Source organism: Brassica rapa, chromosome A03 (genome assembly GCF_000309985.2).
Source record: "Brassica rapa cultivar Chiifu-401-42 chromosome A03, CAAS_Brap_v3.01, whole genome shotgun sequence".
NCBI classification, from domain to species: Eukaryota; Viridiplantae; Streptophyta; class Magnoliopsida; order Brassicales; family Brassicaceae; genus Brassica; species Brassica rapa.
In genome coordinates this window covers 16,136,154-16,154,952 of record NC_024797.2, presented here as the reverse complement: position 1 = coordinate 16,154,952, position 18,799 = coordinate 16,136,154, and the positions used below count along the sequence as shown (strand labels likewise).

At 39.6% G+C, this 18,799-nt stretch overlaps 3 protein-coding genes and 1 non-coding gene across 4 annotated transcripts; 3 read left to right on the top strand and 1 right to left on the bottom strand.

The window, feature by feature from the left end:
* Positions 1-678: 678 nt before the first annotated feature.
* Positions 679-6,249, top strand: LOC103859142. The gene is made up of 2 exons (XM_009136628.3): positions 679-2,336; positions 2,480-6,249. The coding sequence occupies exon 2, from the start codon at positions 4,269-4,271 to the stop codon at positions 6,027-6,029; it is 1,761 nt and encodes a 586-aa protein (XP_009134876.1). The 5' UTR covers positions 679-2,336; positions 2,480-4,268; the 3' UTR covers positions 6,030-6,249.
* Positions 6,250-6,484: 235 nt separating this feature from the next.
* On the top strand, positions 6,485-9,252 carry LOC103859141 (heavy metal-associated isoprenylated plant protein 32). Its single transcript, XM_009136626.2, has 4 exons — positions 6,485-7,309; positions 7,419-7,547; positions 7,644-7,719; positions 7,817-9,252. Exons 2-4 carry the CDS (start codon positions 7,518-7,520, stop codon positions 9,127-9,129), a joined length of 1,419 nt encoding a protein of 472 aa, XP_009134874.1. The 5' UTR covers positions 6,485-7,309; positions 7,419-7,517; the 3' UTR covers positions 9,130-9,252.
* Positions 9,253-9,555: 303 nt separating this feature from the next.
* LOC103859140 (transcription factor MUTE) lies at positions 9,556-14,700 on the bottom strand. Its single transcript, XM_009136624.3, has 3 exons — positions 10,807-14,700; positions 9,942-10,379; positions 9,556-9,847 (listed from the first exon to the last, which is right to left on the bottom strand). Exons 1-3 carry the CDS (start codon positions 10,900-10,902, stop codon positions 9,758-9,760), a joined length of 624 nt encoding a protein of 207 aa, XP_009134872.1. The 5' UTR covers positions 10,903-14,700; the 3' UTR covers positions 9,556-9,757.
* On the top strand, positions 13,424-13,494 carry TRNAG-GCC. Its single transcript has one exon. It is a non-coding gene; the product is annotated as a tRNA-Gly (tRNA).
* Positions 14,701-18,799: the final 4,099 nt, after the last annotated feature.

Genomic DNA, 18,799 nt, shown 5'->3' with positions numbered 1-18,799 from the left:
GCTTGCTTCTCCGTAACTAGAGAGCTATTCTTACAAAGCCTTCAGATGATTAAGGGTATGACTGGTTTTCCAGCTACCACCCGCAAACGCAGCTTTTGCGATTGGTAGCGGTTGTCGGCGTTTTGCAACAATCGCTCAAACCGCTCCAAACCGCTCTGAACCTCATAAATTCAAAAGCTGGTTCCAGCTAGCGTTTGCGGTTGCGGGCGGTTGCGGGAGGATAAAAAAAATTTCTTTTTTTTCAAAAACAATATAAATAAAAAAATAAAAATATTCAATAAAAAAATAAATTGGAATTATAAAAATGCTAAAATATATCTATTATATTTTAATTAATATTATAAAACTTTAAAATAAAAATATTTTCTATATTTTTTAAAAAATTAAACTATAACTTTCTAAATATAACTTTTATATTTATAATAATATTATTATTTTTGATATTTTTATAATTGTATAAAATGTAAATATTGTTAATTTATTATTTAACCGCTGCTGCATTTGGTAGTTAACCAGTCATAAGTATCCCGCAAACGCACCAATTTCTAACCGTAGAACCAGTCGTACAAATCTCTTAAAACCGCTAAAAACCGCAACCACCCGCATCCGCAAACTCCCGCAACCGCAACCGCAACCGCAACCGCTGCGGTTGAACCAGTCAGGCCCTAAGTGTAGTTTGTTTACATGATCTGCTTTCTTGAGGTTCTTGTCGCAACGCCAATGCCTAGTAGTTTATTTCCACAGCTTATTTGACTTCTCTGGATACTCTGTTCTCCAGAATGGTTTGAATCTTTGAAATCATTGGAAGTATCTTGCCAAGAACTAGAAGAGCTTGTGCAACTCTGATGTGTTTGACGTTCTTAAGTTTGCAGGGAGTTCAGAGTGTCTGAAAGATTTTGTTTAATGCATATCCTGTAATTTTAGGAACTATGTCGTCGGAATTGTAAATGTCATGATGATATATTGCAGATATCACTGCCTATGGCGTATAGCTCGCTGTTTTCAGATACGGTTTCATCACAAACCAAACAGTTTTGGTTTCTGTGTGCGCCTTTCGTTTCAACGGAAATGATAGTTCAGGCGAATCCTCCTCAGTGTTTACAAGGAACATTTTTGATTTGATCAGCATATCTTTACACTTTACACGAATAGATACTGTTTGAACGAAGAGGGATTATAATGGTGAAGAGGTATACTTTATTTCTCTTAAACTCTCTTACGTTATTATGATTCATTACAAGTCTTTATATAGACATAGAATTAGGTTTAGGAGGCTACGCCAGCTCATCGCTCAAGGCTTGGAATCTATTTGCCGTTGTGATCTCATGAGCTGGAGCTGAGCATGCTTTTGCTTTTACGGACGCCAGCATTGCTTGCTCGTTGATGCTTTTCTTAATCTTGTCTTGTTTGCAGGTACAGTTTGGAGCAGAGGAGCTTGTTGCTGCGTCGTTTTGGGTAAGTGAGCTCTTGGGCCTCCAAGTCTGGATTGGTTTGGGCTTCTCACTAATACTGTTATGTACCATCCTCACAATTTGATTATTCATGTTTCTTAGTGTTATAGAGCATTGTTAGCATTGATTTAACCTAACTTTACAACATGTCCAGGGGCGGCTGTGTAACTGCGTTCCAAGAATATCGGAACATGTTAATTGAACTTGGGGAAATTTTTCTTATAGAACAAATGTTCAAGATTTCTAATGCATAAGCTATACTTCCTGAATGTTTTTACTACATGTGAAATTAATTTTGGCACAGTCTCAAGGTTGTGCGTGATATTGCCATGCAAATCAGGCTTATGTTTATTCTCGAAAAATTTACCCTGAGAGACACATTCTGAGTTATTAATTACTTAAAGAGACACATTGTGTCTTTAGAACACTTTCTCTCAGAGAAATTACCAAGATAACCTTCAACCAATGAGATGGCATCTTTAGGTGATCATGTGTCTTTAGTTATTTTTCTAACTATTTCTTTAAAACAAATAAACTATTAAAAAAAAACAAGAACATTATCTCTTGGAAATCTCTAAATCGTGAAAACACAAACAAATCAAATCCTAACCTCTTGCTCCAACATAAGGGTCTGAGAAATTGAACCATAATCCATGTTTCTCGATCCCCTTTCTTCTCCTTGATCAAGAGGTAGAATCACAATCACTATAAATATCCCTCTTGCCCTGATTTCTCTCTTATGTAACAAGATCTCCGTCATGGCGTGTTTGGTGAAGCGTCGGAGCCGTCACTTTGTTCAAGCTCTCTGTCTCCACCTCTAGATTTTACCCGATCTGAGACTGGTTCGCCGGATTAGCCTCTCCAGCTCTTCATCCTCGACCATTAGTGAGTCACACCATGAATCCAGAAACTCAAATCTATTCTCAATCATGTCTCTCTATTCCTAATTTCATAGATATATCTAACAGATTCATATATGAAAATTTAGTTTTTTTGTCTTATTGTGGTGGTGGATGCCGCGATGGTAGATGCCGTGGTGGCGGATGTGGATACGGAAGTAGAAGACGTGAGGAGAAAGTGGTTGTGGATACTATGGTGGTGGATGTGGAAACGGAGTTGGAAGACGTGAGGAGGAGGAGATGGTGGTGGATGTTGTGGCTGTGGATGTTGTGGTGGTGGATGTGGACACGAAGGTGGAAGACGTGAGGAGGAGGAAGTGGATGTGGATGTTGTGATGGTGGATGTGGATACGGAGGTCGTAGACGTGAGGAAGAGGAGGAGGTGGTGGATGCTGTGGCTGTGGATGCTGTGGTGGTAGATGTAGACACAGAGGTGGAAGACGTGAGGAGAAGAAAGTGGTGATAGATGCTGTGTTGGTGGATGTTGTGGACAGAGGATGTGTGGATGTGATCGGCAGTATGTGGATGTGGTGGCTGTGGACATGAGAGTGAGAGGAGGGGAGAGGTCAAGTGCGCAATGGTTAGATAAGAGGTGGTAAGATGAGATATGGATAACAATGAAAATCCCACCTCTGTCTTCTATGTTCTAGGTATTTACGAGATTTGTATAACATGATAGGGTTCAGATACATTTTTGTTTTGTATTATACAATTAGATTTTGGTTCATATACATTTTTGTTTTGAAACCAAAAGAAAAATTTATCAGTGAAATGGTTAAAGCCGTGTGGCTCACATGACATCACACTATTCTCACCATCTTTGTATCTCTTTTAATTGCACTATCTACCAATATAAAAATATTTACATTATAGAAGGTAAACATATTTGCAGTCGTTAGATCTTATGCCTGTAAATAGATCCAATGCCCCAAAAATTTCACTTTTACTTATATATCTACTTTTTCATTTTAACTTTTATCATTTATTGCAACTAAGAACAAACTTAGTTTCATTTTGCTCAACTTACGTTTCCTTCTTTAAAATAAACAAACTTCTCCTTACACAAAAAGTAGGGTTATTTCTGTCCACACAAAAACAGCTGTCATGAGAAAGTGTGTCAAAGAGAGAATGTGTCTCTTCACGTAAATGAAAGACAGATTGTGTCTCTCAGTGTAACTCTCTCGTTTATTCTCCTTATGGTTTATTCTTTAATCTTTACATACTTGTTTTTAGTATTTGGCTATACTTCTTTTTATAGGGAACGATAAAAATACAATAGCCTCTTTGTAATCTAACCTAAAAGTTATCTCGAGTCAGAAAATTTTCAAGAATCAATAAATCTCCAAATAAATACACTTTTATTAAAGCTAAAATGTATTTGAAATAGACCAATGCTAAATTGCTGATCTAAGATAAGAGCCCTTATATTATCACTTCTAAATTTTTTTTTTTTGGAACATTACACTTCTAAAATTGTTAGTTATACTAAATAACAAACTTTTTTTTTCCTTTTTGGTAACTATAACATCTTGCTTTGATATTGTTAGCAAAAAATATCTAAATTGGATTTGCTATTGGATAATCACTATTTTGTTTTATTTTTGGGAGCAACTGATTTTCCCTCTTATATATAATCCAATTCTTTTGATAAAAAAATATTTTTCCTTATCCCCAAATAAAACGATTCTGCAGAGAAATTAGAGCGGCGGTGCAAGGCAAACGACAAAAACAAAACACCAATCACCACCGTAAACAAACAGCACCGACGTGTCGCTGCTCAATTCTCAGCTCCGTCAAAAGATTGTCTTTTTTTTTTCTCATATTTTAGGGGCATAATCGTCTATACAAAAGATTGTCTTTTTTTCTCATATTTTATTACTTGAATTTGTACTTTCTGGTTTTGGTCGGATTCTTCAAAATGACGGAGAAAGGACCGATTCTATCTCCGGCACCAAACCAGTTACTTCTCCAACGGTCGAGTCCTCTGCTCCAATGGCGTTTCGGTGCTCTTACAGCACTCGTCTTCTTCCTCATGTTATTCGTCTGGAGCATCGACGGTTTCTCTATACAAACATTCGCTGAGCCATGGAGGCTCAGTGCGTACTCCATCCGCGTCAGTTTCTCTCCGTCTCCTTCCCCTTCACCGTCACCAAAGCCTCCTCTTATAGAACCCCAAAAGCCCACGACAGGCCCACGAAATCTAAACGCGAAGAAGAAGAAGACGAACCTCACTTCAAACCCGACCCGGTGGATCGCCGCCGAGTGGGGGAAGAATTACACGGCGAATCTCATTAAAAACTGGCTGGCTCCGGGAGTTGCACCGTGCAGTGAGGCGAAGACCGTCGAGATTTCACTTCCCGGCGTCGACGGGATTGATACGGCGGAGCTAACCGCCGGGGAGATTCACGAATTCAAATTCCAAGCCTTGGACGAATCCAATAACGCTGTTTGCGTCGGCGGGGACTACTTCGAGACGGATTTATCCGGCGAGAGTTGGAAATCTCGGCCGCCGGTGAAAGATCACGGCAACGGAAGTTACTCGATGTCGTTGCAAGTTCATCCCGACTTCGCCGGAGAATTCAACCTCACCGTCATTTTACTCTTCCGTCATTACCAAGGCCTTAAGCTCAGCCCCGCACGTCTAGGCGTTGACCGGAAGCTCCGCAACGTCCGGTTACGCTTTGTCAAGAAGCCTGACGTTGCTTTGCCGGAGCTCCGGAGATGTAAAAGGTCCGACTTTACTAGAGATGCGTGGTCAGGACGATGGACAAGGCTTGGTAAGAACGAGAGTTGCCAGATCAGCAACGACGGACGTTACCGTTGCCTTCCCGCGGATTTCCCTTGTGGGAAACCGTGGTGCGAGGGAGCTCTTGGAGCTATTGAAAGCAATGGCTGGGTTTACTCCAGCCATTGCTCTTTCAAGATGTTCTCTGGAGATGAGGCGTGGGACTGCTTGAAGAACAAATGGATCTTCTTCTGGGGGGACTCGAACCACGTTGATTCGATCAGAAACATGCTGAACTTCGTGTTAGGTCATCCGGAGATCCCCGCTGTACCGAGGAGGTTCGACATGAAGTTCTCTAACCCGGAGAATGAATCAGAGACGGTTAGGATCACGAGTATCTTCAACGGCCATTGGAATGACACGCAGAACTATCAGGGCCTTGATTCGCTTAAAGACCAAGGGTTTAGAGAGTTGCTCAAGAAGTACTTCTCGGAAGACCGTGTTCCAGACGCTATGGTCGTGAACTCGGGTCTACACGACGGTATTCACTGGACCAGCCCTAGAGCCTTTGAGAAAGGTGCTGAAACCGCAGCTGCGTTTTGGAAGGGAGTTTTCGACAGTGTCAAAAGCAGGGGGCTGCAGCCGCCCGAAGTGGTTTTCAGGAACACGGTCGCTACGGGTGGTTACGCGAGAACGCTGCCGTTTAACCCGAGCAAAATGGAGGCGTTCAACGGAGTGTTTCTAGAGAAAATGAGGGATAAAGGATTGGTCACAAGCGTGGTGGATAACTTTGATATGACGTATCCTTGGCATTATGATAATAGGTGTAACGACGGGGTTCATTACGGAAGAGCTCCGGCGAAGATGATGTGGAGAGACGGTGAGATAGGACATCAGTACTTTGTGGATTTGATGCTTGTTCACGTGTTGCTGAATGCACTGTGTGTGAGGTAGTAGTTATGATCAAAAGTTCGGTTTAGGAGTCATGGATTCTTTATTTTTGTGTAGACGTTTTGATTTGTTTTTGGTTGTATATATCAAATTAATATTTGGGAAAACTCAAACTAAAGCTTGAGTTTATATTGTATAATGTATAAATAGCGAGAGGTTGGTACAACAGATTTGTACTAAAACATTTTTGCTGATAATAAGAATGTTGATTTTCTTGCTTTAATCTGACTTTTGAAGTTGAGAGTAGCTTGTCTCTGTTTCATTACTCTGTTCTTGTTTCTTTATACATGTATTGGACTTGGAAGTTGAATTTCTACGAGTTGAGGGATTTAAGCGTTACCAAGTGACGAGTAATCTATTATGGTCGCAAGTTTAAACTGAACTAGATGATAATTATATTTACTGACACAGTCGATTGGTCTTGAAATGAATAAACGGCCCCGATCATACATGTTCTTGACATATAATCGAAGCCGTCGGTTGATATTATATTCTTTAGGTCCATATTAATTGACTAAAATGAATTATTGCCAACGGTGACGTCGATGAGAAGTATTACCTTTATAGTTCCAAACGTACAATAGTGCACTTTCCCAAATCCCAATATATGAAACTGGAAACGAATCTAAAGGGAAAGATGGTACCACGAGAAGAGAATCGGACGAAAGCTTCAAGATAATGTTATTTTGTTAAGAAGCAGAAAAGCCATGTCATGTGCTGCAGGGGACACTCATGTGACCAACATCTATTTAGATTAGGCAAAATCTTCAAACGACAAAGGTCAATTATTAATCTCAACATGCCACATGTACTTTCTCATTTATACACATTTTTTTTGGAACTTTCCATCTGTTTACAATATTTCTTCTTTTATGTTTTAGTTCTCTATCAATAATTGGTGAACCATCATGCCAAACAAGTGTTAGAGATCCTAATTTTAATGTTTTTAATTACTTGGTCAGATTTATCTAAAAACGTGATAAATATATAATCAGGCATGCTTGGTTAAATCAATATTTCTTTAAAAAATCAATATTAAAATAAATGCAAGAATCTTTCACCAAGAAAGCCATTCCATTCTTTTTTTTCCTAGGCCACTCTAAATGCTCATCTATATGAGAAATGTGAATCTCTTAAAAAATTAACTTAAGGCAAAAGGTAAAGAAAGATACGCAAGAGAGTTGTGTGTTCATGTTATGTATATGCTTTAACAACAACGAGCGATGATGGTAAATCCGTCTGAAGAAAAGTATCTGAACTTTTTTTTGTTTTGAAGAAAGAAGGTATATTTCTCAGATATTACATATATAAATATTTATATATTCAGTGATGTAACCCTATTGATGTCCTTGAATGAGTTCACAATTTTTTTTTCTTGATTGAAATTACAAGGATCCTCTCAGATTTGGAAATAAAGATAAAACGAGAGAGGAAAAGATTTGAGTTTCATCACTAAACCAATATTTTTCTTACCACCCTTTGAGAGAGAAAATGAGTAAAGAAGAGTTCATGAACATCCAGGTTTGTTCACTATTTCCTTAAAATTCATTCTCAATATTATTATTTTTTCAAAAAGAAATCTTCTCTTGACTTGAGTCTGTGATTTTTTATTTCTAGACTTGTGTTCTTAAAGTGAATATACACTGTGAAGGTTGTAAGCAAAAAGTCAAGAAAATCTTGCAGAAAATCGAAGGTAAAAGAAAAAAAATATAATCAAATTCAAAACCTCTTTTGACTTTTTTCTAAGTCTTGAAACTTATTTTGTGTTTTGTCTGAAACAAAAAATTCAGGTGTTTTCACGACCAAGATTGATGCAGACCAAGGGAAAGTGACTGTCTCTGTCTCCCGGAGCGTAGATCCTTCAGTTCTCATCGAGAAGCTCGCCAAATCTGGTAAACATGCTGAAGTCTGGGGAGCTCCAAAGGGCAACAACAATCCAAATCAGTCTCATGACTCTCACTTGGTGAATCAGTTAAAGGAAATGCAGATTGACAACAAAAAAGGCAGCGGTGGTAAGAACAATAACAACGATAAATGCCCGAAGAATGTTGGAAGTGGAGGTGGAAGTAGCAATCCACACCAGATACAGAAGATGAAAGGGCTTCAAGATATGAAGCTTCCTCAGCAGTTAAAGGATTTGAAGGGCTCTTTTCCTGAGAACAAGAACCAAAACCAGCCAGGAGCAAAGTTCAATGTTCCTGAGGAGGAGGATGATTATTTTAGTGATGACGATGACGAGTTTACTGATGCTGGTGACGAGGACTCTGATGACGATGAGTTTGATGATCTCCCTTCTCCGTCTAATAAGATGATGATGCCTAATAATCAACAGATGATGATGAACGCCAATCTTGGCGGTGGTCCCACCAAAAACGGCGGTAAGGGAGTTTACGGCGGTGGCAAAGGTGAACCTAACGGCGGTGGCGGTGGAAAAGTTGATTCTGGCGGCGCTGGGAATCAAAACCAAGGCGGAGGCAAGAACGGCGGCCAAAACGCCAATGGTGTACATCAACAAGATGGTAAAAATGGCGGTGGTCCAAACGTCGGAAAGAAGCTTAACGGCGGAGGTGGTGGACTTCCGGCCGGTTTTATTCCCATGGGAGGCGGAGTACCACCAAACATAAGCATGCCAATTGGTGGTCTAATGGGTATGGGTGATCCCATGGGAAATATTCCTGCCGGTTTATGTCCCATGGGAGGTGCAGGACCATCAAACATGACTATGCCAATAGGTGGTCTAATGGGTATGGGTGGTCTGATGGGGAATATTCCGGCGGTTCATGGATTACCGGCCACCGGTGCAAGCGGTATACCGCCAGGTTATTTCCAAAGGGCCGGGCCAGATCCAATTCAAATGCAACATCAACAACAACAACAACAGTATTTAGCAGCGGTTATGAACCAGCAACGTGCTATGGAAAACGAACGGTTCCAACCAATGATGTACGCAAGGCCACCACTGGCAGTTAACTATATGCCACCGCACATACACCTACACCAATATCCAAATCCTTATGATCCATACCCGTATCCACCTCATGGGAATGATCAATACTCTCATGTCTCTAACGAGGAGAACACATCTAGCTGCGATATTATGTGATGGTTTCACTATTTCTATAGAATTATAATGTAAATTTGGACGTATGTTAAATTATGTTGAAGTTCATGTTATTCTCCTTCATGTGACTTTTTATTTGCTAATCAAGAAAATAAATTATGAATATAGGAAACTGCTATGAACAAATTCGGTAGATACCAGATCATGATTAGTAATGAATATTCACACTTTTGGCACTCTTATATATTAATAAATTTTCTATTTGATAAAATCGTATAAAAGGGATAAGGAGTCTTGCTGGAATTGGAGTTGTATATATTACACGGATCATTATATGAAAGATCACTTATAAAAAAAATTATATGAAAGATCCTTTTTCCCCACTATATATATATCCACTATATATGGATCTTGTCTTATACATGGTGTAACCTCATTCTTATGATACTCATTCAGTCCCAGTTCCCATAGTTAGAGCATAATCTCGGATTATTATTATGGAAAATTACAACTTTGATCGAGTTGGGATACAAAAAAAAACTAAAAGTAAAACATAAGTAATACAAGTCACATAATAATTAAGTTTATTTGGGCTTGTTTCTAGCAAGGTGTCGAGTATGCTCATGTAACCCGTACATGCGATGACGCTAGTACGTGTATACTTTTGGTTTTAGTTGGTAGGAACGATGACTTCAGGCACAAAGCTTTTCTGAACCTCAAGGGTTAGATCCTCCAAGCTTAAGTGACACTCCAGTCCTATCTGCATATGTAATTTAGTTATATTTTAACCTAATTTTATTTGATCCATGTATACACAATATAAAGCTTATATCACTAATACTTGATCCATGTACCTTAACAACAAAGAAGTACAACACAGTCTCCTCCATGCTGCTAATGTTGAGATGAAGAACCTGAAGAGATAGTTTCTCCAAGACAGATATGATCCTCACCAGCTGCCCCTCAATTCGCCTAGAGACAACTCTCAGTACAACGTTAGAGCCTGAGATCTTGGCTTCGACGTTAGCATGAGGGGAATTGCAACATGCTCCCACTTCCTTGAATGTGCTTGTGGTCATTACATTCTCGATTCGACTAAACGGCACTCTAGTGGTTGTGTTGGTGGTGGTGGCGGCTGCGGCTAATATGGATGGCTCGAGTGTTTGGTGATCGTAAGGAAAAGAAGGCCGGTTTAGTGTCTTTCGACGTTTCTTAGACTCGAGAACTTGCACCAGTTGCTGAAGCTCTTTGATGAACTCTACCACTCCTCCGATTATCGAAGCTTGATCTCCCTAATACCGTTCAATCATCGAAAACAAGACCATATTTATTGATATATTGGTGCATGCAAGTAGTAATTTGTTTTAACATGTTAACAATAAAATATATGTAGTCTATCAACACACACACACACATATCTTCCCAAAATTAGAAAGATTACCATGCATGAGTCATAACGAATCTAAAACCTTTTGTTTCCACACAATTTTTTTCTTTGGCTCTTGAAAAAGAAAAAAAAAATCGAGAAGGTTCGTTCAATTATCTGGAAAATCAAATTTAATGACCCTTTGAATTTTTTTTTCTTTTTTTGCTAAATCCCTTTGAAAATACTTCAACAGAGAAATCACCGATAACTAACTCTTGAAACAATTCCTAATCTCTTGGATAAAATTAAATGAAATTGAGTACGAAGGGAAGTAGATATAACATGAAAGTTACCCTTTTGATATAGAAACAAGGAGTCAAAGAACGAAGGGATTTAAGATGCTCATTCATTTGCCTTCTTCGATTCCTCTCAACAGCGATGTGAGACATGATCGTTGATTAAATTGTCAAATATATCTCTTCGAGGTTCCTATCTATAGGATGAAGATGATCACCTTTCACTTTCTTTTTTGACACATTCTTCAAAACAACGTGGTATTTATACAGCCGTAACAACAAGAGATAGTTAGGGTTAGAGTTCTTTTTTTTCAAGGGTTCATAAATGCACTATGTCGCTATCTCGTGACATTCTTTTGTCTCATATTAACTTTCTCTCTTTCTTATTACTATCAACAATATGTATATACAGTAGAGAAAGGTATGCATACACAAAGATACGTCACGTTTGTGAAGTTGGATACATTTACATTTACATTCACTGCGTGAGGTCTTTTATGATTTTATATCGTATTTTCATTTAGATTGCATGCCTTTGAACCACCTTCTTTTACTTCTAGTTTCTACCGTTGTGCCTCCTTTAGTTCTTAATTACCGAGATTCCTTACCCAAAAAAAAACTAATATCGAAGGCCCTTCTTTAATATAACAAAATTATTAGCCAGAGTGTTTTTTTATTCTCCATGATTATCCATAGTTTTACTTTACGATCGAAACCCCATGCTATTGTTTTTTTTTTTTTTTTTTTTTTTGCTAACCGAGTATCCTGGTTCCACCGAGGTGGTCCAGACTAGAGACCGAAGTGAGCAAGGACGCTGCCAGGGCGTCACCATGTGGTTCACCGTGTAACGGTCTTCGGTCTTGGATGCTATTGTTTTTTTGATATGGATCACTTTGCATGAATTAATTAATAGACTTTACAAGAAAGATGATATACCTTTGTAGCAAACTTAAGTTGTTTAAGTTTCTTTCATGAGTCTCCAACGACATGGACGGCTCATTAAGATTCCTCCCAAAACTAGTATGTTTTTAATAAAAGAGGTATTGTAAAATTTTGGGTTCTATTTAATTAGTAAAAGCTAACAATATCTAAAATTCTCAAATGCATGTTCCAAACTTCATTTTTATACGATCTTAAGTTTGTAACCTAAAGCAAAAGGTTGGGAAGGGAGAAAGGGAACAAGCTAACAAGAGAAAGGGAGAGATATAACAAAGTGAAGTTGCTAGAGTGACACACAATTTTCTCTATGCAACAAATCCACTGGAATAACACATAGTTTAGCTTATTGTTAAACTAACAAATGCGAATATGTAAGATTTTTTTTGAACTTCTATCCTAATGAAGTCCCAAAAATGTGGAAGCTGGAAAGAAAATGTTGGTGACATATGTTTGTAGCTGCCAATGTTATGCTATAAGACATGCAAAGGTGCATGCCCCATTTAACTCCACCTTCGCTATTCAATATTTCCATGGCCTATCACGCTATAAAATACTGATCGAGAAGAAAAAAATAAAATAAAATTCCAATAAGAAAACTCACGCTCGATCAATATGTGTTGACACAAGAGCAAGTATACACTTAATATCTTATCCACAAAAGTATATAGAATTTGGTTGTATGAATTCTATTTGACAAATTAAAACTAACAACTTCGTTAAGGTACGGTAACTTATTATGAAATTCTGATTACTAGTAGTAATTATTATTGTTTTTCCAACTTTCTTGAGAAAACATATTATTTATGCATTAACATAATGCTTATATGCAACTATCTATCTATACAGTGTACTGACAATCTAATGACGTTCACATTTGTTGCAACTACGCAAGGGTAAAAAAAAAACAATTCAATCTGATTTAGTCTTGGTTAAGTGAATTCATCCTCTATTAGCAAAAAAAAAAATCATCCTCTACGAAAATATTAATTGTAGTAACAGAAGAAATGTAAATTCTGCGTTTTCATTAATTTCAATAGGCAAATGGACATGGCAAAGAGCTCACTATCAAAATTTTCACAAGAAAAATCCTTCACAGCACGAAACATCTTGAGACTTCTTCGTATTACCCTTGAGAGTTCATGCCACTATCTTTTTATCAGCTGGATCCTCATCATGTACTGCGTGTAACCAAAAAAGAGAATAGATTGTATCAAATACAATACGAGTTGATAGTTCAGCCTTAATCACCGTTGTTATACTGAAAGAAAGAATCATATATATACTTTTGATAGATTTTTCAAATTGCTGGAGCTGAGAAATGAAACCAAAAGTTAGGTGATGCTTGAGGTAGCTGACTCTTTACAAGCTCCATAGCTTTAGAGAAACCCATGCCGTGCTTTCTCATCAGACACGCCACCACTATAGTCACACTTGAAAAAAACTCACAACAATCAAATTGTTGTAGATGACAACAGTAACAAAATCACTAGGGCTAAAGTAGAAAAGCAAACTACAAGATTCATATCACACATGACACACCCTTTTTGGCAACTGGGTTTCACGGTTGAGTCCTAAAGCTACTATATCAACTGCTGAATCTATCAGACTATGAGGAAGAGATCAACCATTTTCTCCATCTTCTCGCTCCACTTGTTCCACTTTCACTAAATCCACTCAAAATAGGTGAACAAATATATGAAAACATAATTCTTTGTCGTGTTAAAGAATACAACAAGCACCAGTGGTCTAGTGGTAGAATAGTACCCTGCCACGGTACAGACCCGGGTTCGATTCCCGGCTGGTGCATTTCTTTTTTTGTTGTTGTTAATGTACTATTTGGTTTTGCCTTCACATTTCTTTTACACTAGTCATACTCTACAGACAAACATTTTTGCTCAACGGTTAATGTAGCCCAATAGGCCTTTATTGGGCCTAGATTAAGCTTACTGCTAAATTCTTATGTAGCAAATAGAGGTGAGTAAAGAGGAGGTGATAAATGATAATAACCATTACATACTCAATCAGTCGATTGTTTTTTACTAATTGAATGTAGAATGAAATTTTAAGAAAATTATTATCTGTTAACTAATATTTTTTTTTAAACGATACGAACCGCTATATATGTATAATCAAATAAAACAATTTATGTATCTATTTACTAATATTTGGGTAATATGATATATTTGTTCCATTATAAGAAAAAAATCTCTCTGTTAAAGCAAGGAATCAATTGTTACTCCATAGGAAATGATTCAACAGAAATTGATTCTGCGCAAATCACATACTTCTTCTATTAAAGATTACACAAATCCTCACTTATAACTTTTAATAATTAAGGGATTCACATAAAATAACTTTTATTATTATCTATCCAGGTGAGCACCGCACCCCTTAAACCCCACTAGTAAAAGCGCACACGGCTGAAGGCCCCCACCGGTATGACCACTATACCAAATTATACTATCTTTTTTTTCTTAATGATAAAGCGGATTTGCCTTAAGAAAACAGTTAAAAACAGCCAGCTGCTCGAAATAAGAAATTGTTTTTTTTTCTTGTCACAAGAATATATTAAAGGTAGGCAGAGAACTTGAGAGAAAGGTGTTTGATTTATCTGAATTTTACTGAAGTTTATTCATCTGAAAACTTGATTACAACTCTAGCCTTAGCTTAGGTTTTATACAAATGAAAAGAACAATCTGGATACGTCACAGCTGTCTTGACAGCTCACTCACTTTCACCTTGAAGAGCATCAAATCGGTTGCGCAAAGAAAGGTGAGTAGCTGGCTGTGCCGTACGTTTGTTTTGACTGATAGCTTTGTCTTGTCTTGTAGTTTTGGTGACCGTTGATGAAGCCAGATGTGTAATGGGCTTGTTGTGAGGAGAGCCCAATGTATTCTTTCTATCTGGCCCGTTGGGTCTAATACCCCCGCTCAAACTCGAGGTGGGTGGAAACTCAACACCGAGTTTGTATCGCAAGTTGTAGAAGCTCTGTTGAGGAAGAGACTTGGTGAACACGTCTGCAAGTTGTTGAACTGCTGGAATGTGTTTAACAATTAGAGAACCGTCTGCAACCTTTTCACGAGCAAAGTGGTAGTGAGTAGCGAAGTGTTTGGACTTGCGATGAAGTACGGGGTTCGCTGTTAACTGAACCGCTGACAGATTGTCACAGTAGACCTCTGCCGCTGTGTATTGCTTCACGCCTATGCTGTTCAACATACCCACTATCCATTCAAGCTCAGCTGCTGTGTCTGAGAGAGTTCTGTATTCAGCTTCTGTCGACGACCTAGCCACGGAGTCTTGTTTCTTCGCTGACCATGATATTAAGTTGGAACCGAGGAAGGTGCAGAAGCCTCCCGTAGAGCGTCTTGTGTCCTGACAACCGGCCCAATCACTGTCACAGTAAGCCCTCAGCTGTGAGTTCGTGTCAGACTCGAAGGAAACTCCCATGTTGATCGTCCCTTTGAGATACCTGAGGATTCGTTTCAGTAGATTGAAGTCCGAGACTTTTGGTTCATGCATCTTCTGACATACCAAGTTTACTGAGAACTGAATGTCTGGTCTAGTCAGCGTGAGATACTGTAACTTTCCTGCTAGACTTCTGAAGTAAGTGGGGTTATCGAACACTTTATCTTGATTTGGGATTCTGTCAAGTTGGAGAGGAAGAGGTGTGGGCATTGGGGCACAATCCAACATCCCTGCAGCTTGTAACAGATCTGAAGCATATTTCTCTTGATTCAGAAACAGTCCCGTAGGTGTGAAGTGAGCTTGAATGCCAAGGAAGTAACTTAGCGGACCCATGTCTTTCATACGGAACTGCTTCTTAAGAGCCTGAAGAAGTTGTTGAATCAGGTCATTGTTGTTTCCTGTCAAGACCATGTCGTCAACGTAGAGGAGAAGGAAGATGACGTCTTTTTTCTTCTGATAGACGAACAGTGATGGGTCTTTGACATTGCATTTGAAGCCAAACTCAAGAAGAAAGGAGCTGAACTTGTCAAACCAAGCTCTCGGTGCTTGTTTGAGTCCATAAATAGCTTTGTGAAGGAGACAAACATAATCAGGATGAGCTTTGTCTTCAAAACCTGGAGGCTGTTTCATGTAAACTGTTTCAGTCAAGTCTCCATGTAAGAATGCGTTCTTGACGTCTAGCTGTCTCATATCCCATCTGTTGACAACAGCAAAGTGAAGAACAATTCTTACTGTTGCTGTGCGCACTACTGGACTGTAAGTCTCCAGAAAGTCCACACCTTCTTGCTGTTCATTTCCTCTTGCTACTAACCGAGAGCGAAGCTTTAGTAGTGTACCATCCGCATTTAGTTTTACTTTGTGAACCCATCCTGATCCTATCGGCTTTGCGCCTGAAGGTAGTGGAACAAGACTCCATGTTCCAGTTTCATGACAAGTGTCGATTTCTTCTCCCATAGAGCCATTCCACCCTTGATGATTCAATGCTTCAGAGGTCGTTCTTGGAGGTTGAGGAAGACCTTTGACCGTGAACATAGCATAGCGTGGGTTTGGTTTCATTACACCAGCTTTGCCTCTAGTCGTCATCCTGTGAGAGTTTTCTGGTTGCGGAGCAGGGACTATAGCTTCCGCAGCATCATGTTGATCACCTTCTGAGTCTGAGTTACTTTCAGAAGATGACGAAGTTTGTTGACCAGTAGCACCCACTGTCTGTGTAACTGTATGTTGTGGTACTGACACTGGAACTGTGATCGTCTGTCCAACCTCTTCGTGCTGTGTTGTTTCATCATCACCTGACTGTGCCGGGTTAAGAGATGATGGAAACTGCAGGCGCCAAGCACAGCTAAGACGTGAGGTTGTAGGAGGTAAGAGATGCTTGTAGACATCAGTATAGGGAAGTCTTGTTTCATCAAATAGAACGTGTCTATTGATGTAAACACGACCAGTGGGTGGATGATAGCAGCGGTATCCTTTATACTTTTCATTGTAGCCAACAAAGACGCAGAGGAGAGACTTTGGATCAAACTTGTTCTCAGCATAAGGTCGAAGGTACGGAAAGCAAGCAGAGCCAAAAACTCGAAGTGCAGTGTATACAGGAGGTTTTCCATTCAGCAGCTCAAACGGACTCACCATCTTGTCATTGACTGAAGATGGTAACAGGTTACTGAGAAAGGAAGCTGTATAGAAGGCTTCTACCCACAACTCATAAGGCAAGTGTGCTTGATACAACATCGATAGTCCCAGCTCTGTGATGTGTCTGTGCCGCCGTTCAGCTATTCCATTTTGTTCAGGTGTGTGTGGACATGACACAATGTGTTTTATCCCCGTTGTAGCAAAATGGTTAGTGAGAGAGTTGTTTATGAATTCCCCACCACCATCAGACTGAAAAATCGCAATCTTCTTGTTGTATTGGTTTTCGACTTGTAGTTGAAACGTTTTGAAGATTGAAAACACTTCAGACTTGTATTTAAGGGGATAAAACCAACAAAACCTTGAGTAATTGTCAATGAACACAACGTAATATCAAAATCCCTGAACTGAAACAACAGGTGCAGGACCCCAAACATCACAATGTATTCTCTCAAGGACTCTACTTGACCGGAAAACTGAACTAGAAAACGGAAGTTTGCACGTCTTGCCGACTTGACATGCTTCACACAGATGCTGAGACAGCTTATTGAAGGAGATAGCTTTTGTTGTAGATAGATGCTTCAGAACTTGATCGTTGGGATGTCCTAGTCTCATATGCCACACTCTGTCACTTGCTGCTTGCTGTCGAGACGAGTAGAAGACTTGAAACTGAGAGTCATCCAACCGATACAAGCCTTTAGTTTTGCTTCCCTGACTGAGCACTTTGTTGGTTCGCTTGTCCTTAACACACACAGTTGTAGCATCAAAAGTGAACTCACAGGGGTAATCATCAGTAAGTTTGGACACAGACAACAGTGATTTGGTTATATCAGGACAGACCAGAACATCAAGGAGAGGGAGAGTACCTGATCCTGAAGAGATCGAAGCAGAACCAACGTGCGTAATAGGCAAGAAATCACCATTACCCACCATAACTTGATCACCACCATTGTAGTCATGAGCCTCTTCAAGATGTTGAGCTGAGCTTGTCACATGGTGAGACGATCCGCTGTCAGGGTACCACTCTGCGCCGCTACTTCTCTGATTTGATGCAGTGGTGAGAACATTGGCTTGTGGAGGAGGGTCGTTGATCGCAAAGTTATCATCAAACCTCCAGTGACATTTGTATGCCGCATGACCATACTTGCCACAGATTTGGCATGTGGGGCGTTGATTGTTGTAGCCGCTGGAGTTTCTGTTAGCAGTTTGACCAAACTGCTGTGGGAACCCTCTTCCTTGCGTAGAGTATGAACCGCGTCCTCTGTAACCTCCACGGTTCTGTCCTCGACCACGTCCAGAGTAGCCTCCTCGATTCATATAGTAGGCTTGATGTGGTGTTACTTCAGGAGGTTGTTCATAAGACTGCAGCTTGTCGTCAAAACCAGTGAGCTTGTGAACTACATCTTCAAAACAAGGCCCTGGTGGCGTGTCCATGGAGTGTTCTATCACCGTACAAACAGCTTCATATTCTTTGCCTAAGCCGTTAAGAACTCCATAGATTTTCTCATTCTCGGTGAGAGGGGATCCTATAGAATCTAACTGATCACAGAGAGATTTGATCTCAGATAGATAGGTAGCCATTGTTTTATTACCTTTCTTCATAGTCTGAACACGTCGGTGAAGGTCCATCTTTCGTGACGCCGAGACACGATTGTACTTCTTTGCCAACGCCATCCAGACATCATGAGAGGTGTGAAGGCCATAGACTGTCTTCAAAGCATCTTCTGACAGAGTACCATACAGCCACGCAAGTATGAGCTGATCTTTCTGGATCCACTTGTTGAAGTCCGGGTTCACCGCTTCGGTTTCTTCTTCTCCATTACGAACGGTGATTGTCGGGGCAGGACGTGGGTGAGATCCATTGACGTAGCCCAAAAGCGCTTGGCTTGAAAGAAACTGCTCGAACTGAAGCTTCCAAAGTAGGTAGTTTCCTTCTTTGAGCTTCAAGGTAACAACGTGAGTGAGAGTGAGAGCTGTAACAGCGACGGTGTCTTGATTCCCATCCATCGTCTGTGCTCTG

Excerpts from the sequence above, each read along its gene's own strand:
- LOC103859142 (XM_009136628.3), top strand. The coding sequence starts at position 4,269 with ATGACGGAGAAAGGACCGATTCTATCTCCGGCACCAAACCAGTTACTT.
- LOC103859141 (XM_009136626.2), top strand. The coding sequence starts at position 7,518 with ATGAGTAAAGAAGAGTTCATGAACATCCAG. Across the intron at positions 7,548-7,643 it reads AAGAGTTCATGAACATCCAG|ACTTGTGTTCTTAAAGTGAA; the intron begins GTTTGTTCACTA and ends TTTTATTTCTAG. Across the intron at positions 7,720-7,816 it reads AATCTTGCAGAAAATCGAAG|GTGTTTTCACGACCAAGATT; the intron begins GTAAAAGAAAAA and ends CAAAAAATTCAG.
- LOC103859140 (XM_009136624.3), bottom strand. The coding sequence starts at position 10,902 with ATGTCTCACATCGCTGTTGAGAGGAATCGAAGAAGGCAAATGAATGAG. Across the intron at positions 10,380-10,806 it reads CTTGTTTCTATATCAAAAGG|GGAGATCAAGCTTCGATAAT; the intron begins GTAACTTTCATG and ends GAACGGTATTAG. Across the intron at positions 9,848-9,941 it reads TGTACTTCTTTGTTGTTAAG|ATAGGACTGGAGTGTCACTT; the intron begins GTACATGGATCA and ends TTACATATGCAG.